The 24,327-nt window shown below is 46.0% G+C and overlaps 1 protein-coding gene across 3 annotated transcripts in view; it reads left to right on the forward strand.

Moving 5' to 3' along the window:
- kiaa0232 (KIAA0232 ortholog) overlaps nucleotides 1-24,327 on the forward strand; it is a 140,419-nt gene that overhangs the window by 39,996 nt on the left and 76,096 nt on the right. For all 3 annotated transcript variants that reach the window (XM_055643104.1, XM_055643092.1, XM_055643097.1), the window contains exons 2-3: nucleotides 3,036-3,527; nucleotides 19,742-19,879. In XM_055643104.1, coding sequence (XP_055499079.1) covers nucleotides 3,393-3,527; nucleotides 19,742-19,879 — 273 coding nt within the window. In that variant the 5' untranslated portion in view covers nucleotides 3,036-3,392. The remainder of the gene's footprint in view (nucleotides 1-3,035; nucleotides 3,528-19,741; nucleotides 19,880-24,327) is intronic.

Genomic DNA, 24,327 nt, shown 5'->3' on the forward strand with positions numbered 1-24,327 from the left:
ACCATTACTCAAACAGTAATGATCAAGTTATCAACTAGATATATCTCCAGAAGAAATAAGGGGAAGTTGCAAAAGGCAAGCAACTGGTATGAAAATAACATTTAACATTTTTTTTAAAAATGATGTTTCATGACACAATATCAAGACGCATAAATTGAGGGAATAAAGCATGAACAAAAGAGATCTGTTGACCTTCAGCAAAGTCTTCAACCTGGTTAGCTGGAATGACATCTATGTCATCCTCTTCAAAATTGGTTGTGCACATCAGGTGCCCTCCCAATTCAAGGAATCTCATAGGAGAAAGCAAATATTCAAATATCCATTGGGAATAAAATATATATGTTCAGCATTGACACTAGGAAGAAGCAAGGCTATGCATGCTGGATTTCAAATAAGTTCTATGCTCATCAAATAAAATGATTAATCTTGTCAACTAATCAAGGATGGACCAGCTTGCTCATGAACAGGCAATTTCACAGAAGAAATGGCACCCAGCTCGTTAATCCGGATCTTCTCTTCAAAGAATAATCTAATTTGTCAAATACAAGTTCGAGCTTAGCCTGCTTTTTGGGTCACCAGAGCCCTATGTACTCTTTTTTTGATGAATTGCAGGTTCATGTGAGCAAGTTTTCTGATGCATTCTCTTAGTTCACCATGGTATTAAAAAAAATAGTTGTCAGGCCATGGAGTACATCCTACCTAAATCTGCACGAGTATTGAAACTCTGGTCAACACAGATCAATTTGGTCTTGATTGAATTTTAAGCAGCTCATTTAGACTTGATGGACATTTTTGTAAAAATGTTTTATTTATGTGAAAATTAGAAAAGCCCTTGCCATCTTTGGCAAACTCTCCCTGGTTGTTTGGAAGAGTATGCAACAAACCTAAAAACAAACATGTATTTTTCTCAAGCTCGTTCTCTACTTTGTCTGAAAAGGAGGTTGTTAAATTGAAGCAGGAATATTGATTAATGTGGTCTACCTTCCTTTTCTCTAAAGTCTCCACATCCTTCTGTAATGGGATGACCAGATCTGCATGCAATACTCCAAATGTGGTCTAACCAAAGTCCTATAAACCTGCAACAGAATTTCCTGACTCTTGTGCTTAATTCCCTGACTGATGAAGGCAAACGTTAAAGTTAAATGAATGAGGAAGTATGCCAATACAATTATTTGCATGTGGGGAAAGCTCACACTTAGCAATGCATTGGATGTACTTGTTAACTTAGTTATCTTTCAACTCCAGGAAGGAAACAAGAACAGTTGAGGAGAGGTACAAACAGAGGGCCCCGCTCCTCTGCTGTAAACAGCAATTAACGTATCCCAAATTAACGGATCCCAACAACTGCTCATTTGTCGTCCCCTGTTTTCCCCCACCCCCATTGTGCAAGTTCAACGACAAATTGCCCTAAAGCTCAGTGTGAAGCAGCATCTTGTAGAGCTTGGGTAGGGGTGGCCAATGCAGGCAAACAGAGAGGGAGATATAACAGCTTTTGTCACATCCAATAGAGAGAGACCTTAAGATCTAGTTGAGCTTGCAACACATGGAACAAGTGTTCCTAGTTCCAAGCAATAGCTTGTACTTACCATGCCCACTGGAGTGCATGCAGAGCCCCATATTTAAGTGCTGATTGTCCACATTACTTGCCCTGAGCTTCCCAACAACAGCAATCACAGTTATAACTGGCCCACTCCAATCCATTGGAGCAATTCATTGCTGGGATTTTCCAGTGGAGGGCAGGGGTTTTCATCAGTTTCCCAGCCCAGTACTATCTACCCCCAGAGGATGTGTATTTTAAAGCAAGAATACTTACCCACTTCCTTCCTGGTAGGAAGTTGGTAAGTATTTGTGACTTCTAAGACTGAAATCATAAATCAGCACCACGGAGGGTAGCTCTAAGTAGGATGTCAGACACTAAATAGCGTTTTTTAAATTCTGATGTCTCTGCTTCACTTGTTACAAAATATCCATGGTATTCCTTACTGGTTCTTCTCAAAAACCATAGACTCCTATATATCGGCGAGACCAAGCGCAGGCTCAACAGTCGTTTCGCTGAACACCTCCACTCAGTCCACCTAGGCTTATGTGGTCTCATGTTTGCTAAATGCTTAAAACTCCCTTTCCCATTCCCATACTGACCTTTCTGTCCTGGGCCTCCTTCATTATCACAGTGAGGCCCACTGCAAATTGGAGGAACAGCACCTCATATTTCGCCTGGGCAGCTTACAGTATTGATTTCTCTAACTTCAAGTAACTCTTACCTCTATCTCCGTCCCATCCCCATCCTAGTTCTCTGACTAGTTATACTGCCCTCCTGATTAAATTTTACTCTTTGTACATCTCATTGTTGCCTTCCCCTCAACTAACATTAAACTGTTCTACATTTTCCTTGATCATTGGCCCCTTTGGGGAAAACACCCTTCCATAACTCGTATCCCTTTCCCCTGACTCTCAGTCTGAAGAAGGGTCTCAACCCGAAACGTCACCCATTCCTTCTCAAATAGTGCCCGTCTCGCTGAGTTACTCTTCGGTCTATCTTCGGTGTTCCTTTCTACACATTTGTTAATACATGGACTATCAAAACATACCTTGGATGCACAGCATAGTCTGCACATGGATAAATTCCCCATTGGACAGGAATGTTTGTGAATCAAGAGAATGTTCTGAGATGAAGGGAAGTTGACAAATGAATGTTCTGAGAGTGAAGGAAGCCAATCAGTGGGGTTGAAATCGAGAGAGAGTCCAGACACTGAATGGAGCAGATTTAGGAACATTTCAACAGCATCTCTGTGTGAGGGGCTTCAGCGATGGTACTTTAAGAAGGGCGAGGTTGAATTTCAAGGTTAATTGGGAGAAGAATGGAATGTGGGGCAAAAACCTCCAGATTATTAAAGATTGCATAGAATATACACAGGACTTGGTCATTTCATGTCAATGCTGATTTAGAATTGGTATCTTAATTGTTACTATATTATTCTTGGCCTAGCGTTTGGAATTTTTTATAATGACACCTCAATATTAATCATATTTTTCAGGCTCTACCACAAGTAGCCCTACAGCAACAGCACCATGAAAGGCGTCTGAAATTGTGCAAACACGCTACGAGTGTTTTGCTACGAGATCCAATATCGCCATCTGCCATGCCAGTGGAGTGAAATTTCCATCTATTGACTACTTGCAGCCAGCATAAATGGTAGTCCAAGCAGTTGGTCTTCCATTCCACCCGGAGTGAACAACTCCAGATAATATTTCAATACCAGTCAGGAAAATGCTGCAAGATTTAAGAATGTCAACAACTTACCTTCACGCATCCAACCTGTGCAATTGTTGTGGAAGGCCCACCATCTGAGGGGTCCTCAAGCTCTTGCCAAGGCCTTGATTCTGCTCCTGAAATGTCTCTCTTTCAAGCTTTGGGTCCAGTGCAGACCTGGCTAGGACAAGAGTTGGAGAAATGTGGGATCGACGCCATGATCTACACTCGCTATGTCCTTAGTCTTCTGCTCCATGACTACGACTTGCAGGAACAGGTGCGTATGGTAACTGTTCATGTATTTAATAAATCATAATGTGTAGGGAAGAACTGCAGATGCTGGTTTAAATCGGTAGACACAAAATGCTGGAGTAACTCAGCGGGACAGGTTTGCATTTGGATTGGAATATCAATGTTGTACTATCTATGGTGTGAAGGAAATAAGCAAAGTTTCGGGTCGAGACCCTTGAGTCTGAAGAAGGGTCTCGACCCGAAACGTTGCCTATTCCCTTCACTCCATAAATGCTGCCTCGCCCACTGAGTTTCTCCAGCATTTTTGTCTACCTTCGATTTTCCGGCATCTGCTATTCCTTCTTAAACATCAATGTGGTACTATCTTAGTAGAAATGAACAAAAATAAAAAATAACTTTAAGATTAACACGTGAAGGGAGAGACTCGGAGAACAAACGAAAAGTCAGGAGTCTGAGTGCGACTCGTCGTCTTGTGCCTTGATGATAGTGTACTGTGCTACAAGGTATGAATGTTCAAGAGTTTATGGATGTAATGCAAGAGCGATGGAATCCTCCTTAGTCCTATTTTTCCTGTATGTGAATTGCAGAGGATCTGGACAGTTCAGAAAGCTGATGCAAATGTGGGCCACTGCCAATCTTTCAAAGCATTTTGTTATAGTTAATGTTGGATCTACTGGCCAGTAATCATTGAGATAAGCCACTTTTTTACTTGGACATTGGAATGATGGTGGTTTCCTTGAAGCAGATGGGGACAGAAGACCACCGAAGGGAGAGTTTGAAGATGTTGGTAAAGACTGTAACTAGTTGATTGGCGCATCATTCAGAGTCACTTCAGAGACTCCACGTGGGCTAGCTGCTTTCTGAGAGATTGCCCATGTGAAAGCAGATTTGATCTGCTTACCACCAAGATGTATGGGCTGGAGTCAATAGGGGGGGGGGGGTCACCACCAACTTCAGCTCGTAGCAAGTAATGATGGTTAGCCCCCAGCCAGTCAGGCATCCACTTGATTAAATTGAACCTCTAGCTTGTTTAGGCTAGATTTTTCTTGATCCCTGATAGCCTTGTGGCAATCATACTTTGCCTTCTTGTACAGTGAAGGATCATGTTCTTCTGTTGGAGGCTGAGGGGAGACCTGATAAAAGTTTATACAAATATGAGAGGTGAAGAGAAAATACCAAATTAGGGGGAGGAGGGGAGTTGAAAGAGTGGTTTTAGTGAGGCAACCTTTTTACACAGCCTGGAACACCCTGCGTGTGGTGATTGAAGCAGATACAAGAGTGGCATTTAAGAGCCCATTAGACCGGCACTGGATATACTGGGAATGGAGGGATATGGATCACATGCTGGCATTGTGTTCAGCACCTGGGGGCCAAAGGGCCTGTTCTTGTGCTAAACTGTTCTGTTCAAAATGCCTCAGATCTGGACTTTAGTGAAGCATGAGTTTCCTCATTCAACCCATGTGTCCGGTGCTAATTGTCTTTGTTGAAATGTAGTTGTTAATGTATTTCTTAATAATTGCTATTTCTTGCATGTCTTAATTTAAAACATTTAAAATCCTGCTTTGCTTGACGACTGAGGTATACTCATTCAAACAGGATGAAGTGGTCTTGAACATGTTCCAGTCTGTAGACAAGAGGTAGTCCTGAAGTAGACCCTCAGCTTCCACAGACCACTGCTGTATTGCTAGTCTGGAAGGTTCAACCGTATGAAATCCAAGGTGAGCTAGCCAATTGGTTTCATATTTGGCTTAGAGAAAGGAGTCAAAGGATAGTTGTGCAGGGTTTTTCTGATTGGTAGCCAGCGACCAGTGAAGTGCTCCACAGTTGTTGCTGGCTCCACTGCTGTTTGTTATATACATTAACGATTTGATTGACAATATTGTTAACATTGTAAATTTGCAGGTGACAACAAAATAGGTGGTATAATAGACGGTGAGGCAGGTTATCTTAGTTCACAACTAGATCTAGATCAGTTGAGAAGGTGGCACAAGGAATAGCAAATGGAATTTAACTGTGACAAATGTAGGGCATTGCCCTTTGTGTTGACAAACCAGGGCAGGACTTTGTAAATGGTACTGCCCTGGAGAGTTTTGCAGAAGAGAGATATCTGAGAGTACAGGTGCATGGTTTCCTAAGAGTGGCGAGTCGGGTGGACTGTGATGAAGAAGACATTTGGGACGCTTGCCTTTATTTGGAAGGGTGTTGAGTACAGAAGCTAGGACGTCATGCTGCAACGGTACACGTCATTGCTAAGACTACTCTTGTAGTATCGTCTATACTTATCACCCAGCTGTAGGATCTCCTTAAGCAGGAAAGGGTGCAAAAAAGATTAATCAGGATGTTACCAGGGCTTGCAGGCTTGGGAACAGTTGGAGGCTGGGATATTTTTCTTTGAGGTGCAGGAGCCTGAGAGGCAACCTTATTGTACTGTACAAGATCTTGAGCGGCATGGATACAATGAAGTAGCACTGTGTATTGTGCTATAGTATCATACACATGAACACAAAATTCAACCATCTATGACTGAATGAGGCAGGACTGCAGAGCTTTGGTTTGGTCAGTTGATTTAGCATTGCTTCATCCTTGTTATCAATAGCTGCTTTCACTAAGCAGGGTATGTAGGCCTCTGCTGCAGTGTCACAACATACAGCTTTTGTTAAGCACATTGATGCCATTCCAAAGTATTCATTGACCCAAGGTTGGTTCCCTGGTTGAATGGTCAGAGTAGTATTACGGAAAGGTTTGGCCACGAGATTGTCAGATTGTAGTGGATTAAAATTCTGTTTCTGCTGTGATCACTAATGCTTTGTGGATCTCAGTTTTGAGCTGCCAATTTTATTATGTTTCAAAGATAGGATGACCTCCGGTTCGTATGAAAAACGGAGTCGTTCCTCGACAAGTCCTACAGTACGATTGTTACACCTAAGGTACTGGAAGAGAGAAGGTGGGAGACAGTGAGAAAGGGAGGGAAGCATGGAATGCCAACGTCCCCGGGTGGTGTACCTCTTGTAAACGGGTTCATCCGCTTAGAAGCTGTTGGGACAGAAGACGTGAGCGGCGGACTGGCTTGCGATGCGAATAGGGCTGTTGAGCCAAAACCAAAAAGGCCTAAGGCAGGCAAGGCCATTGTAGTGGGAGACTCCATCGTGAGAGGTACGGACAGGGGTTTCTGCGGCAACAGACGGGATGCGAGGATGGTGTGCTGCCTTCCCGGTGCCAGGATCCAGGATGTCACGGACAGAGTGCAGAAAATCCTCAAGGGCGAAGGTGAACATCCGGAAGTGGTAGTGCATGTCGGCACAAACGATGTCGGAAAAAAGGGGATGAATATTCTGCAGCGTGACTTTAGAGAGCTCGGAAAAATGTTGAAAAGCAGGACCTCCAGGGTTGTTATCTTTGGTTTGCTTCCAGTTCCCCGTGCTGGCGAGAGCAGGAACAGGAAGATACGGGACCTGAACGTGTGGCTGAGGAACTGGTGCACGGGGCAGGGATTTAGATTCTTAGATCACTGGGATCTGTTTTGGGGTAAGGGGGAACTGTACAAAAGGGACGGATTGCATCTTAACAGGTGTGGGACCAGCATTCTGGCAGGCAGGTTTGCCACTGCTACACGGGTGGCTTTAAACTGAATAAGGGGGGTGGGGTGTCGAATGGGATAGTGGAGGATGGAGTTAAAGGGAAAGGGTTTCTTAAATGTGTGAGCGTAGAGACCGAGGGGTGTAAAATGAGGGTAGAAGAAATAGGTAGCAAGGTGAAAAGTAAAAGTGGCAGGCAGACAAAACCAGGGCAAAAATCAAAAAGGGCCACTTTTCAACATAATTGTATAAGGGGTAAGAGTGTTGTAAAAACAAGCCTGAAGGCGTTGTGTCTCAATGCAAGGAGCATTCGTAATAAGGTGGATGAGTTGAATGTGCAGATAGCTATTAATGACTATGATATAGTTGGGATCACGGAGACATGGCTCCAGGGTGACCAAGGCTGGGAGCTGAACATCCAGGGATATTCAATATTCAGGAGGGATAGAGAGAAAGGAAAAGGAGGGGGTAGCGTTACTGATTAGAGAGGGGATTAATGCAATGGAAAGGAAGGACATTAGTTTGGAGGATGTGGAATCGGTATGGGTAGAGCTGCGAAACACTAAGGGGCAGAAAACGCTGGTGGGTGTTGTGTACAGGCCACCTAACAGTAGTAGTGAAGTTGGAGATGGTATCAAACGGGAAATTAGAAATGCGTGCGACAAAAGCAAAGCAGTTATAATGGGTGACTTCAATCTACATATAGATTGGGTGAATCAAATTGGCAGGGGTGCTGAGGAAGAGGATTTCTTGGAATTTATGCGGGATAGTTATCTAAATCAACATGTAGAGGAACCAACGAGCGAGCAGGCTATTTTAGACTGGGTATTGAGTAATGAGGAAGGGTTAGTTAGCAATCTTGTTGTACGTGCCCCCTTGGGCAAGAGTGACCATAATGTGGTTGAGTTCTTCATTAGGATGGAGAGTGACATTGTTAATTCAGAAACAATGGTTCTGAACTTAAAGAAAGGTAACTTTGAGGGTATGAGACGTGAATTGGCCAAGATTGACTGGCAATTCATTCTAAAAGGGTTGACGGTGGATATGCAATGGAAGACATTTGAAGACTGCATGGATGAACTACAAAAATTGTTCATCCCAGTTTGGCAAAAGAATAAATCAGGGAAGGAAGTACATCCATGGATAACAAGGGAAATCAGGGATAGTATCAAAGCGAAGGAAAATGTGTACAAATTAGCCAGAAAAAGCAGCATACCGGAGGACTGGGAGAAATTCAAAGACCAGCAGAGGAGGACAAAGGGCTTAATTAGGAAAGGAAAAATAGATTATGAAAGAAAACTGGCAGGGAACATAAAAACTGACTGCAAAAGTTTTTATAGATATGTGAAAAGAAAGAGATTAGTTAAAACAAATGTAGGTCCCTTGCAGTCAGAAACAGGTGAGTTGATCATGGGGAACAAGGATATGGCGGACCAATTGAATAACTACTTTGGTTCCGTCTTCACTAAGAAAGACATAAATAATTTGCCGGAAATAGCAGGGGACCGCGGGTCAAAGGAGTTGGAGGAATTGAGTGAAATCCAGGTTAGCCGGGAAGTGGTGTTGGGTAAATTGAATGGATTAAAGGCCGATAAATCCCCAGGGCCAGATAGGCTGCATCCCAGAGTACTTAAGGAAGTAGCTCCAGAAATAGTGGATGCATTAGTAATAATCTTTCAAAACTCTTTAGATTCTGGAGTAGTTCCTGAAGATTGGCGGGTAGCAAACGTAACCCCACTTTTTAAGAAGGGAGGGAGAGAGAAAATGGGGAATTACAGACCAGTTAGTCTAACATCGGTAGTGGGGTAACTGCTAGAGTCAGTTATTAAAGATGGGATAGCAGCACATTTGAAAAACGAATCTTATAGAATTTTTCGAGGATGTAACTAGTAGCGTGGATAGGGGAGAACCAGTGGATGTGGTGTATCTGGACTTCCAGAAGGCTTTCGACAAGGTCCCACATAAGAGATTAGTATACAAACTTAAAGCACAAGGCATTGGGGGTTCAGTATTGATGTGGATAGAGAACTGGCTGGCAAACAGGAAGCAAAGAGTAGGAGTAAACGGGTCCTTTTCACAATGGCAGGCAGTGACTAGTGGGGTACCACAAGGCTCAGTGCTGGGACCCCAGCTATTTACAATATATATTAATGATCTGGATGAGGGAATTGAAGGCAATATCTCCAAGTTTGCGGATGACACTAAGCTGGGGGGGCAGTGTTAGCTGTGAGGAGGATGCTAGGAGACTGCAAGGTGACTTGGATAGGCTGGGTGAGTGGGCAAATGTTTGGCAGATGCAGTATAATGTGGATGAATGTGAGGTTATCCATTTTGGTGGCAAAAACGGGAAAGCAGACTATTATCTAAATGGTGGCCGATTGGGAAAGGGGGAGATGCAGCGAGACCTGGGTGTCATGGTACACCAGTCATTGAAGGTAGGCACGCAGGTGCAGCAGGCAGTAAAGAAAGCGAATGGTATGTTAGCTTTCATTGCAAAAGGATTTGAGTATAGGAGCAGGGAAGTTCTACTGCAGTTGTACAGGGTCTTGGTGAGACCACACCTGGAGTATTGCGTACAGTTTTGGTCTCCAAATCTGAGGAAGGACATTATTGCCATAGAGGGAGTGCAGAGACGGTTCACCAGACTGATTCCTGGGATGTCAGGACTGTCTTATGAAGAAAGACTGGATAGACTTGGTTTATGCTCTAGAATTTAGGAGATTGAGAGGGGATCTTATAGAAACTTACAAAATTCTTAAGGGGTTGGACAGGCTAGATGCAGGAAGATTGTTCCCGATGTTAGGGAAGTCCAGGACAAGGGGTCACAGTTTAAGGATAAGGGGGGAAATCCTTTAAAACCGAGATGAGAAAAGCTTTTTTCACACAGAGAGTGGTGAATCTCTGGAACTCTCTGCCACAGAGGGTAGTTGAGGCCAGTTCATTGGCTATATTTAAGAGGGAGTTAGATGTGGCCCTTGTGGCTAAGGAGATCAGGGGGTATGGAGGGAAGGCAGGTACGGGATACTGAGTTGGATGATCAGCCATGATCATATTGAATGGCGGTGCAGGCTCGAAGGGCCGAATGGTCTACTCCTGCACCTAATTTCTATGTTTCTATAGACGCAAAAAGCTGGAGTAATTCTGCGGGACAGGCAGTATCTCTGGAGAGAAGGAATGGGCGACGTTTCTGGGTTGAGACTTCTTCAGACTGGTTAGGGATAAGGGAAACGAGAGATATAGATGATGATGTGGAGAGATAAATGTATGAAAAATATGCAAATAAGTAACAATGATAAAGGAAACGGGCCATTGTAAGCTGTTTGCAGTGTGAAAATGAGAAGCTAGTGTGACTTGGGTGGGGGAGGGATAGAGAGAGAGGGAATGCTGGAGCTACCTCAAGTGAGAGAAATTAATATTCATACCACGGGGCTGTAAGCTCCCCAAGTGAAATATGAAATGCTGTTTCTCCAATTTGCGTTTAGCCTCACTCTGACAACGGAGGAGATCGTGGACAGAAAGGTCTGTGTAGGAATGGGAAAGAGAATTAAAGTGTTCAGCAACTGGGAGATTAGGTTGGTTCAGGCGGGCTGAGTGAAGGTGTTCCGCGAAACAATCACCCAGTCTACGTTTGGTCTCACCGACGTATAAGAGTCCGCATCTTGAACAACAGATACAGTAGATGAGGTTGGAGGAAGTGCAAGTGAACCTCTGCCTAACCGGAAAGGACTGTCAGGGTTGCTGGACAGAGTCGAGGGAGGAGGTATAGCGACAGGTGTTACATCTTCTTCGGTTGCATGGGGAAGGTACCAGGGGAGGGGGGTGGTTTGGGTGAGGAGGGATGAGTTAACCAGGGAGTTGCGGAGGGAACAGTCTCTGGAAGGCGGAAGGGGGTGGAAATGGGAAAATGTGGCTAGTGGTCGGACCCTGTTGGAGGTGGCGGACATTTTGGAGGATTATGTGTTGTTTGCAACAGCTTATTTGGTGGAAGGCAAGGACGTGGGGGATTCTGTCTATGTTGCAACTGGGGGAGGGGGAGCAAGGGCAGAGCTACGGGGAGCCGAGGAGACACGAGTAAGGGCCTCATCTATGATGGTAGAGGGGAACCCCCGTTCCCTAAAGAATGAGGACATCTCGAATGTTCTTGTATGGAATACCTCATCTAGGGCGCAGATGCGGCGTAGACGGAGGAATTGGCAGTAGGGGATAGAGTCTTTGCAGGAAGCAGGGTGGGGGAAGAAGTGTAGTCAAGATAGCTGTGGGAGTCAGTGGGTGTGCAATAGACGTCAGTCAATAGTCTATTTCCTGTGATGGAGAATGTGAGATCAAGAAAGGGGAGGGAGGGGTCGGAGATGGTCCAAGTAAATTTGAGTGCGGGATGAAAATTGGTGGTGAAGTTAATGGGAGTCCATGAGTTCCAGGCGTGTGTCGTCAGGGTGGGCAAGGTAGGCAGTGCATACCGTGACTAAAATTATAAAATGGTGATTATTAAATATAAATAGTAAAGGCACGGGAGAATTATTCCTACCCAAGAGATCGATCTCTTAGGTCGGCATAATTGTCCCATGCCTTTCATCCGCAGTACTTGTAACACAAAAGTATGTGCAACTCACGTGCCATCGACGTTGCTTCAAGCCTTCAATGACAATGGTGTATAAAGGCAGCTGAAATTCTGCCTTTGCACCGTGGACTGTGGGCATGTGCTGTGCAGCGTACTGCGCATGCGCAGCGCACGTTTCTTGGCGGGTTTTTCAAACATGGATTGTTATTATCTTAAGAGTAACTTAAGAATCAAAGAGAGAAGAATGGAGTTTGTGTACAAATAATGTAGTAAGTAAATTTCTTTGAGCTACCGTATTTCCCGTCAATAAAGACGCTATTTTTTACCCTAAAATAAGGCCCGTAAATTTACCTGCGTCTTGGAGACCGAAGGCTAGATTGTTAGCCAAGGACGGTAGACTTGGGCCAAATTGCTTTTAAAACATGGGGGCCTAACACAGGGGTAGGCAACCTACAGCCCGGATCCGGCCTGTAACCCGAACTCAAGCGAACCCAAGCGAGTCGACCTGGGAACTGCAGGGGCACACAGCCGACCTGGGTGTCACAGCCAGACCTGGGGCAAGCGAGCTAACCTGGGCGCTACAGCCAGTCCCATGGCACGCAGGCTTTGGAGGTGTGTGGTGGTTGTCGGTCAAGTGAGAATAACAGAGGGAACGGCTGCCTTGTCAACAGACGCGCACAAAAGCAGTTGGTATTAGTTTTGAAATTCTCATTATCCCTATTTTTGACGTGGCTCGGAGACTGGACAGTGAGGGGACCAGCTCAAGAACAACGATCATAGAGAGGAGCGGAGCGGGTCAGGAGGCGATGGATAACAGGTCAGCAGGCAGTGGAGCTTACCCCTGTATCAGCGCGAGTAACCTCAATTGGTCCCTTGAACTAGTATCATCATTCAATAAGATCACAACTGATTCAAATTGTCCCGGTGTGCCCTCTCCACCTGTCGTCACCCTCCACCCCCCACCCATTCAGTTATTCAGAATGGAGGAGATCTGGGCTTGGGCTAATTGAATTGTTACTTTCTTTATTTTTATTTATTTTTATTTTTTTGAGCGTGAGAAATTCTATGTCCCGCCAGCATTTTGTCAAAATTTAGCATCTCAAAATAGGGGTGCGTCATCATTGCTGGGAAATATGGTATATGTTTTTAAATACTTTAGTAAGAGATAAGGCTTTTGAAGACAATTACTTTATAAAAGTCGACTGACAGTTTACGGAGAGGAAAACAATTTGCGCATGCGTGATTTTCAAGAATATTTAAAAGCCGACTGACTGCCTACCCTGACTAATTACTCACGGCACGTGCCTGATGAGTTCTGCATGGGTGCAGGGGGGTAGCACTGATGCAGTCATCAATGTAACAGAGATAGAGTTCGGGGATAGGGCCAGTGTACGCCTGGAACAGGGATTGTTCAACGTATCAAAACCATTTAGCAAAAAGTTTTTATTTATACCTCGGTACACGTGACAATAAACTAAACTGAGCATAATGGCAGGACTACACAAAATGATAGAAGGGTGACCTTTGTGTGAAGATGGGTCTAGTTCTTGACAATACTTGCTCTGGGATCTCTCATGGCAATTAATACTTTCATGAATAGGTACACCTTTGTGGCTAGGTGCATGGCTTGCAAGGTTTCCCTGCTAATTTAAAATTCAATTGCTCCCCTTCCAATATGCATCCTACAAAATTCATAATTCTGTCTTTAAAAAAAAACTAGACCAAGTGCAGACCCGTTGGGTCTGTTTCCCCAACGGCATTTGCGGGGGGGGGGCTGCTGCATCACACTCACATTAACCACCCCCCAAACACACAGGTGGGGGAAGGGGGGGGTGAGAAGAAGGGAGGGACGGGAGAGGAGGAGGAGGAAACAGGACAGATTTGGCAGGGAAAGGAGAGTGGGGTAGGGGGTGAGAGAGGGGGATGGGGAGAGAGATGTGGGGGGAGGGGGAGGGAGGGGAAGGAGGGAGGGAGGGGGAGGGGGTGGGGGGAGAAAGGGGGGAAAGAGTGGGGAGGGAGAGTGGAGGGGAAGGGGGGGAGAAGTGAAAGAGTGGGGAGGGAGGAGGAGAGGGTAGGGGGAGTGATGGAAGAGGGATAGGGGAAGGGGGTGGGGGAGAGAGGGGGAAGTGGGGAGGGTGAGAGAGAGGGAGATGGAGAGAGGAGAGGGGGAGGGGGGAGAGAGAGAAGGGGAGGAAGTGGAAGTGGGGAGGGGGGAGGGGGGGTAGAGGGGGTAGCGGGAGTGGTGGGAAGAGGGGGGGGGAGTGGTGGAAGAGGGCCAGAGGGGTAGGGGAAGGGGTGGGGGAGAGAAGGGAAGGGAGGGGAAGAGAGAGGGGTGGGGGAGGGAGAGAGGGGGGGTAAGGGGAGAGAAGTGGAAAGTGGGGAGGGAGGGGTAGGGGGGGTGGGTGGAAGAGGGGCAGAGCGGTAGGGGAAAGGGGTGGGGTAGAGATTGAAGGGGTGGGGGAGAGAGGGATGGGTGGGAGAGGGAGAGGAATGAGAAGAGGGAAACATAGAAATTAAGTGCAGGAGTAGGCCATTCGAGCCTGCACCACCATTCTATATGATCATGGCTGATCATCCAACTCAGTATCCCGAACCTGCCGTCTCTCCATACCCCCTGATCACTTTAGCCACAAGGGCCACATCTAACTCCCTCTTAAATATAGCCAATGAACAGTCCTCAACTACCTTCTGTGCCAGTGAATTCCAGAGATTCACAACTCTTTGTGTGAAAAATGTTTTTCTCATCTCGGTCCTAAACGATTCCACTTTATCCTTAAACTGTGACCCCTTGTTCTGGACTTCCCCAACATCGGGAACAATCTTCCTGCATCTAGCCTGTCCAACCCCTTAAGAATTTTGTACGTTTCTATAAGATCCGCCCTAAATCTTCTAAATTCTAGCGTGTACAAGCCGAGTCTATCCAGTCTTTCTTCATATGAAAGTCCTGACATCCCAGGAATCAGTCTGCTTAACCTTCTCTGTACTGCCTCTATGGCAACGATGTATTTGGCAAGCGGAAGAGAGAGGGGAGGGGGAGAGAGGTGTGGGGAGGGGGGAGGGATGGGAAGAGGGAGATGGGGGTAGGGGGAAAGTGGGGAGGAGGAGGCAGCTGGAGAGGGAGGAGGGAGTGATGGGAGGAGAGAGAGGAAAAGAGTGGGGGGGAGAGAAGTGGGTGGGCTCCGGCATTACACTCAAACTAACCACCCCCCAAAACACACAGCGGGGTGGGAGAGAGGGATGGGGGGGAGGGGGGGGGAGGAAGGGGTAGAGGGCTGAGGAGAGCGGGATGGAGAGGGGGAGGGCGAGGGGGGAGGAGGGGAGTGATGGGGGAGAGAGGTGAGGGAGATGGGAGGGGGGGGGGAGGGGGGGGGAGGAGGGAGATTGTGGAGGGAGGGGAAAATGTTGGGAGGGAGAGTGGGGGGGAGAGAGAGGTGGGGGGGCTGCGGCATTACACTCACACTAACCACCCCCCCAAACACACAGGGGCGGGGAGGGCGGGAGGGAGAGGGAGACGGGGTGGGAAGAGGGGAGGGTGAGGAGAGGGGAGGGAGGGGAGAGGAGGAGGAGAAAACTGGAGAGATTTGGGAGGGAAAGTAGAGTGGGGTAGGGGTAATACCTTCTGTGGCAGAGAATTCCAGAGATTCACCACTCTCTGTGTGAAAAATGTTTTTCTTATCTCGGTCCTAAAAGATTTCCCCCTTATCCTTAAACTGTGAACCCTTGTTCTGGACTTCCCCAACATCGGGAACAATCTTCCTGCATCTAGCCTGTCCAACCCCTTAAGAATTTTGTAAGTTTCTATAAGATCCCCCCTCAATCTTCTAAAATCTAGCGAGTACAAGCCGAGTCTATCCAGTATTTCTTCATGTGAAAGTCCTGACATCCCAGGAATCAGTCTGGTGAACCTTCTCTGTACTCCCTCCCAGATGCTGGTGCTCCTGCAAAGGCATATGTAAATGAATCCATTCCGATTGGACATATGTGAACATTGGGCATTGTGACATCACACAATGGAACGTTCACCATGGGCTGGGGCTGCTTCTATGGGTGAGAAGCAGTTTTCTTTTGAAATTTGGAGGGGGGGGAGAAGGATTTGATTAAAAATATGTACATCAACACGACGAAATGTAATCAGGAGCGGATACTTTGAAAGAAAAGTGAAATCTCTACCGAAATGGAAAAGATCTCGGCGATTCTGCGTCTGGTTTCGGAGTCGCAAGGAAACAAAGGAAGAAAGGCGGCCGCAGACGGCCAGACGAACGCCGGACACCGGCAGGCACACAGTTTTATATAGTAGCTAGACCAAGTGCAGACCCGTTGGGTCTGTTTCCCCAACGGCGTTTGCTGGGGGGGGGGGAGAGGAGGAGGAGGAAACGGGATAGATTTGGGAGGGAAAGGAGAGCGGGGTAGGGGGTGAGAGAGATGTGGGGGGGGGGGGGGGGAGGGGGAGGGAGGGGGAGGGGGGGGGGGAGAGAGGGAGGGAGGGAGGGGGGGAGGGAGGTGGGGGGTAGAGAGGGGAAAGAGAGTGGGGAGGGAGAGGGGTACGGGGAGGGGAAGGGGGAGAGAGGGAGGGGAAGAGTGGAGGGAGAGAGGAGAGGGGGGGGGAAGGGGAGAGGGGTGATGGACGAGGGACAGAGGGATAGGGAGAAGGGGGCGGGGGGAGAGAGGGAAGGGGTGGGGTAGAGAGGGAAGCGGGGTGGGGGAGAGGGATGAGGAGAGGGAAACATAGAAATTAAGTGCAGGAGTAGGCCATTCGGCCCTTCGAGCCTGCACCACCATTCAATATGATCATGGCTGATCATCCAACTCAGTATCCCGTACCTGCCTTCTCTCCATACCCTCTGATCCCTTTAGCCACAAGGGCCACATCTAACTCCCTCTTAAATATAGCCAATGAACTGGCCTCAGCTACCTTCTGTGGCAGAGAATTCCAGAGATTCACCACTCTCTGTGTGAATTTTTTTTTCTCATCTCGGTCCTAAAAGATTTGCCTCTTATCCTTAAACTATGACCCCTTGTTCTGGACTTCCCCAACATCTGGAACAATTTTCCTGCATCTAGCCTGTCCAACCCCTTAAGAATTTTGTACGTTTCTATAAGATCCGCCCTCAATCTTCTAAATTCTAGCGTGTACAAGCCGAGTCTATCCAGTCTTTCTTCATATGAAAGTCCTGACATCCCAGGAATCAGTCTGGTGAACCTTCTCTGTACTCCCTCTATGGCAACAATGTCTTTGAGCATTGGACATTGTGACATCACACAATGGAACGTTCACCAGGGGCTGGGGCTGGGGCTGCTTCTATGGGTGAGAAGCCAGTTTATTTTTGAAATATTGGGGGGGGAGAGGGATTTGATTAAAAACGTGTACTTAAACACGACGAAATGTAATGAGGAGCGGATACTTAGAAAGAAAAGTGAAATCTCTACCGAAATGGAAATGATGTCGGCGATTCTGCGTCTGGTTTTGGAGTTGCAGTGAATCAAAGGAAGAAATGCAGTCGGAAGCCGTACATGTAAATGGATCCATTCCGATTGGACATCTGCGAGCATTGGACATTGTGATTGGACATCTGCGAGCATTGGGCATTGTGACATCACACGATGGAAACGAATCAAAAGGCAGAAAGGCAGCCAGACTGCAGGCGCACAGTTTTATATATTAGATAGATAGATAGATAGATAGATAGATAGATACTATCACAGTAATTTAAAAAAAAAACACTATTTTAAGCCAATGGGTCCACAGCCAGTGAGGTTGTGGACTTATCTTTGTAATAATGGGAAGTTCGGAAAGTCTTCACTTGGCTTGTCCGAAAAGTTGTTGCTTACTTTCCAAGTCTTCTGCTGTAACTGCTGTGGAGTGCTGATGGCCCAAGGAGCATATACATGAACATAAATAGCAAGGACATGTTGCATCTTCGCCCCCCCGAGGCCTAACAACTGGTTTGCTGCGGCTTCTCCAGACCGGACACCGGCCCAGAGCTTTAACGGCAGGCGCGGCGCGGACTTTTAACATCGCGGAGCCTGGGATCCTTTGCCGAGGGTCGCCAGGGTTGGAACTCCGACCGTGGGAGCCTGCCGACTACAGCGGTCTTCGGAGCTACTAGCCACTTGCTTCTGGACCAACGTAATTCAATTGCCTACACTGTATTCCCCACTTTGATTTTTGGTGCAAAACGTTGTTTTCAAAGTTAATGTATCACATAATCAGCAGGACTCACTTTCAAGAGTTAAGCCCCTGTCCCACTGTACGAGGTTATTCACAAGTTCTCTCGAGTTTTCCCCTGATTCGAGCACGTAGAATGTCCGTAGCGGGTTCGTAGGAGTTTGTGGATGTCTCGTAGCTGCTCGTAATGCTAACGGCAGGTACTCGGGGAAAACCCGGTAACGCGTGAAGTTTTTTCAACTGTGAAAAATGTCCACGAGTAAAAAAATACTTGCCTTTTGTCTTTTAGACCTACAGATACTGAGGAGAAAGGGTTGTTTTCGGTCCAGTTGCCATGAGTACAACGGAACAGATGCCTTTAATCAGCTAATGTCTGCACCGTTAAAAACTAGTCACCTGGGAGTCATGATTTGAATATAGTGTGTGTGTACGAGTGTGTATGTATAATGTGTGTGTGTATTCTGTGTGTGTGTGGTAAAGTGATGGGGGTGTGGGTTTGGAGCTGTGGTGGAAGGGTTCGTGAGGTGAGAAGAAAAGCAAAGACCACAGATTGAAATGTTTCCAGAAAAACCCCCATATCCGGTGTATTTTTTGCACTTAGGGCAGCACACTGCAGTACAACGCTCCTGGTTTCTGGCCTTTTGCTCAGTCTTGTTTCGCCTGATGCGGAACGGGAGATATGGAAACAGCCAATAAAACTGGGTGATTCCACTAAAGTCTCCTTTCTTGACACGAAGTGTGGCCCCGTCCGTTGTTGAGAGTTTGTGAAACAGAAAGTACTTTTCCTCACACTCCAGATATTTCCCAGTGTAAAGCATAACATTGCAAAGTTGACCTGTCACAGTCAGAAATTAAAGCAAGCACACACGCTGCTGGTGTGGAAAAGTGTCATATATCTCTCTCTCTCGTTCTCTCTTCTCTCTGTTGGTCTCTCCCCCTCTCCCCATCTTTCACTTTCCCCCCTATCTCCCTCCCCTCTTTCCCCAGTCTCTCTCACACTCTCTACTTTTCTCTCTCCTTCTCTCCCTCAGTCTCTTTCTTTCTCTCCCCCTCTCCCCTCTCCCCCTCTCCAAAGACTGGAGTAACTCAGCGGGTCAGGCAGCATCCCTGGATCTTTGTACGTTTATAGTTACCCTCCCCCAAGATTCTCAGTCTGAAGCAGGGTCTCGACCAGACACGTCACCTATTCCTTCTCTCCAGAGATGCTGCCTGACTCACTCGCCATCTCTGGAAAGGCATGTTGCGCTCTCTCTCCGCTGCGATGGGCTCTCTTGGGGGCCAAAGGGATGGAGGATAGGGGGAGCAGAACACTCCCCTTAAAGTGGAGGGGGAATTATGTGATCAATTTTCCACTCACGGCTAGTCGTAGTTGGTTCAAGAGTACCTCAGGAGAGGAACGTAGGAGACCGTAGAATGAGAAGTCAACGGAATACGTAGACATACTCGTAGGAGTTCGTGAACATACTCATGGAAGGTCGTAGGAGTTCCTAGAATACCACGAGTTTGATTTTTTTTTTAAACTCGGGAGAGCTCTTGGGTAAATTCGCATCGTGGGACAGGGCCTTTAGATTTAGCTCTTAGGGCTAAGGGAATCAAGGGATATGGGGAAAAAGCCGAAACGGGGTACTGATTTTGGATGATCAGCCATGATCATATTGAATGGCGGTGCTGGCTCGGGGGCCGAATGGCCTACTCCTGCACCTATTTTCTATGTTTCTATAACTAGAAGTATCCAGATTATATTTTGGTGAATCATTATGTACCATTTTGTTACTTCCTAATCCAAATTGATTCTTTTTGCTCTGAAAAGGCACTATCAGAGCAACCACCATCCAGGCCTCTTTATTTTATTTTTGGTAATATTAACAAGCTGCACTTGGAATTTTAACATGATGGGTTTTTCCAGAAACTAATTCTCCCATTCTGATTTTATGAAACAGGAAAATGACATCTTTTTGGGTTGGGAGAAAGGAACATCCAAGAAATGGGGAAAAGGGAAAAAGAAGTGTTCAGATCTGAGTCGTGAGGAAATGAAGAAACAGGCTGCTGTTCAGTGTCTGCGTTCTGCCTCTGATGAAGTAAGTTGTATTAATTAAACATCTAAAAATCTTCTGAAATTTGCAGTGGGAGCATAACTTTGCAAATTTAATATCAACAAAATTGAAACTAAAACCTCCTTTTTAACAAAAATGCTTGTCCTCTATCTTACATTGCTCGATTTTAAGTTGTGTTTTCTGTCTTATTTGCATACATAGAAACATAAAATAGGAATCGGAGAAGGCCATTTTTGAACCTACTCTCTCATTCAACAGCTGATACTCCATCTGTATGACATATTCCTGTCCTTACTGATTGATATCTCTTGTGACCATTTGGTCTCCACCACCTTTGGTGGAGAATTCCAGATTCACCACCATCTGAATGAAGAAATCTCTCCTCTTCGCGGTCTCAAAGAGAGTGTGATCTCCCATTCTAGTCTATGAGAAACCATATTTATCTGTCTGGCCTTGCCAAAATGCTGTATGCTTCAATGATGTACCTACCCATTCTTCAAAATTCCAATGATCAAAGGGCTATTTAAACCAGTCTCTCTGCCTACAAACATCAGCAATCAATGATGAATTGTTATTGGATTCTGTCTGCGAGAGGTATATTTCCTTTTTTAAATAATCAATTTGTACAAATAGCTGCCCCAGCATTGATTCCTGCAGAACTCGTGTGTCACCTCAAAAAAGCAAAGATAGTTTGTTTTTCCTGTCAACTAATTACCGTGCAAGCAAAATCAGCTCTAAATTTTAGTTCAGTTTAGAGAATCAGCGTAGAAACAGCTCCCTTCGACTCACTGATCCGCGTCGACCAGCGATCCCCGCACACCTAACACTATCCTACTAGGGACAATTTACAATTTTATCAAAGCCAATTAGCCTACAAACCTGTATGTCTTTGGAGTGTAGGAGGAAACCGAAGCAGCTGGAGAATACCGTCATGGAGAGAATGTACAAACTCCATACAGACAGTACCCATAGCTGGGATCTAACCCCAGGTCTCTAACGCTGTAAGGCAGCTGTGCCGCAGTGTTGCCCAATCTAATCTAATGTGTTTTAATTTTGAACACTCACCTCCAGGGCTCTCGCTTAACTTTTTTTCCCTGTTGCCAGCGGGCAACCTTGGCAGCTTTTTATGTTGCCAAATGACAGTTTAGGTGGTCATTTAAGATGTCTTGCATGACGCTTGCGATAATGTGCTTGGACGAAGTGCGTAGATACCAGTTGGAATTATGCTCAATGAAGCATTCACATATTATTTCTGCTTCAAATAAAGTCACAAACTAAACATATTCACCAATCAAGACATGATATATACCAGAATGACATGCAGCAAAATTATAATACAGTATCTCAACTCTTTTTACACATTGCAATTAATGCCATTTCTATTATTTCTTTCCACTTTCAAACAAAAATGTGGTTGGATTATTTAGCGTATGATCAACCTGTGTCAATAAATCCTGGACCATGATAGCATATATGCTTAACCATGCACACTACAGATTGATGCAAGCATGTTTTCTGTGAAGGACCGAAAATTATGACATGGTCATAGCATGGGTCGTTATTGCTATTAGTACAGAAACACTCTCGCTTCCCACATAATTTATCCACAACAAAATATATAGGTTCCAAGGCATTTTCTAAAGGCATTTTATGATAATAGCTGTTTAAACTGGCTATACCCATCTGACAGGTTAAACATTACACTAACTAACAAGAGATGGCCAAAGGACATAAATGCAGCAAATGTTCTCTTGGTAATATATTTAAAGGTGTCAAGACGCCACATTACCGGGCATTCAGATTAGATGTATGTGTTGTGAACAGCAATGAAGATACCCAGTTTGTAAGCACCAAATTAAAAAAAATTGTTGATAAACGCTGTTTCCATCATTCCCACTTCAGAATTAACGTTAAAATTTCAACTGAAATATCTCCTGACCAAATTTGTGATGTATGTGACTGACTGTAGAAGTAAAATCTGAATAAATCCAACGTATAGTACTGATACTCCATATTAAGAGCTTTGATTTGTCGTTAAAATGAATTGTGTAATAACGTGTCAACTGTAGCAGTGACAATCGAACACTGCAGTTTTAATGTTTCACATGTTCACAATTTAATTAATCCATCTTTATGGATTAAAACAAATAATAATTGGGAATTAAAACATATTTGATTGCATTCCGTTATCAAACATAGTTAATGTTCGCTCTGAAGACATTTCCAGCACAATAGGGTCGAAGGGGGGGGATTGTGAATCAGTGCAGGATGGATAGATGGCGGTGGTGGGGGGGAGGGTTGAGAAGGCAATTGGTGCGGAATGGATGGATTGAGGCAAGGGAATTAGTGCATGTTGGTTGGAGTAGGTAAAATTGTGAGGGGAGAGAGCGGGGGATGACAATGGGATTGAATGGGGGGGGATCTGTGCAGGATGGATGGGGGGGAGCAGTGCAGGATGAAGGGGAGGGGGTCAGTACAGGATGAATTGGGGGACCAGTGTAGGATTAGAAACATGGAAACATAGAAATTAGGTGCAGGAGTAGGCCATTCGGCCCTTCGAGCCTGCACCGCCATTCAATATGATCATGGCTGATCATCCAACTCAGTATCCCGTACCTGCCTTCTCTCCATACCCCCTGATCCCCTTAGCCACAAGGGCCACATCTAACTCCCTCTTAAATATAGCCAATGATCTGGCCTCGACTACCCTCTGCGGCAGAGATTGATGGGGAGTGGCAGGAGAATCAATGCGAGGTGGATAGAGAGATCAGTGCAGGATGAATAGATGGATGGGGGGGAGAGCGGGGGGGGTAGTTAGATGAGGAGGGGAGCACACGGGATGTCAGTGAGGACTGAATAGAGGCAGGAATGGGGATCAGTGCGGGATGGAGAGGAGGGGTCTCAGGATAAGGGGGGTGGAGAGAGAGAGAGGAAGGGGCAGAGGAGGTGGGAAGGAAGGTCAGCATTCCTCGGACAACACCGGCATCATCGCTGCCTTGGCTGTCCCTGTCCATCGCCAAAGGGGGAGGCAGTTGGGAACTCCTCGCCACCGCCTCCCCTCCTCCGCCAACCAACAGGAAGGTGCGGTGCCGAGCGGTGCAGATACTTCAGACGATGGAAGGAGGCCTCCCCCTTCCTCCCTTCCTCCCTCCCTCCCTCCTCCCAGCCTCAGCGTGCGAGAGGGTTTGTTTTGAAAGCGCCGTTGGCGGAGTGGCAGGCAGCGGCCGTTATCAGGGCGGGCGGGGTGCGGGAGGAGGAAGAGATGGAGGCGGTGCCGCTGCTGCTGCTGTGCGGGGCCCGTCATTCGCTCCGACCTTCCGTCATGCCACACTTTGCATCTTTCCCACGCATTACAGTCGTCGCCGACACAAAACGTCACGTTCCTTTTCTCCAGAGATGCTGCCTGACCCGCTGAGTTACTCCAGTTTTTTGTGTCTAATTTCGATATAAACCAGCATCTGCAGTGCCAAGCTGGGCAAAATGACTCTGCGTTTAGGTTGCTTGGCGGCACTTTGGGTGGTCAGTGGCACCCGGGCAACCGCCCTGACCTCTTAATTACATGTATTAAAGACCTTCTGAAAATTCAAACTACATCCATTGGTTTTCCCTTTTCAGTTCTTCCAGCTACATCGTAACAAACTTTATTAGCATTGTACCTCTATTCCAGGCAGCATTCTGGTAAACCTCCGCACCCTCTCCAAAGCCTCCACATCCTTCCTGTAATAGGGCGACCAGAACTGTACACAATACTCAAAGTCTAACCATAGTCTTATAGAGCTGCATCATTGCTTCCTCACTCATACACCTCTTTGGATGCACCTAACAAAGTTTTCCCCGTCTAATTCTCCTGTGCTGAATAAGTCCCAGTCACTATTGAGGAAGTTAAAGTTACCCAACAACCCTGTGGTTCTTGCATCCTTCCGTAATCTGATATATATATCTTTACATATCTGATCCTCTATCTTCCGCTGGCTATTTGTGTGGCCTATTCGAGTGATTTGCTCCAACTGAGTGAATAGTTGATTAGTGTGATTGAGTGATTACAATTATATTTTTGTATTTAACTATTTCACTTCACTTTAGAATTCTATCATGTTATGATCACTCTTGCCCTAAGGAAGCCACTAGATTTTTATCTAACCTGATTTCATTGTACAAAGTACAAAGTCAAGAATAACCTGTGTCCTTTTTCACTTAGCCTGGTTCCCTAGTTGGCTCATTCATCCGATTGCATAAAAACAAACATATAGTACCCTTACTCAGAATTCATTCTCTGTACTATTATTGCTAATTTACTGTAGCTAGTCTATGCGTCGATTAAAGTCACCCAATATTACTGTAATACATTTAGAAGCATTGAAAATAATTGCAGGAGTATGCCATTCGGCCCTTTCAATATGATTCAGGCGGATCATCCAAATTCAGTTCCCCGTTCCTGCTTTCGCCCTACATCCCTTGATCCTGTTGCCCTA

This window comes from Leucoraja erinacea, chromosome 1 (assembly GCF_028641065.1).
Source record: "Leucoraja erinacea ecotype New England chromosome 1, Leri_hhj_1, whole genome shotgun sequence".
NCBI classification, from domain to species: domain Eukaryota; kingdom Metazoa; phylum Chordata; class Chondrichthyes; order Rajiformes; family Rajidae; genus Leucoraja; species Leucoraja erinaceus.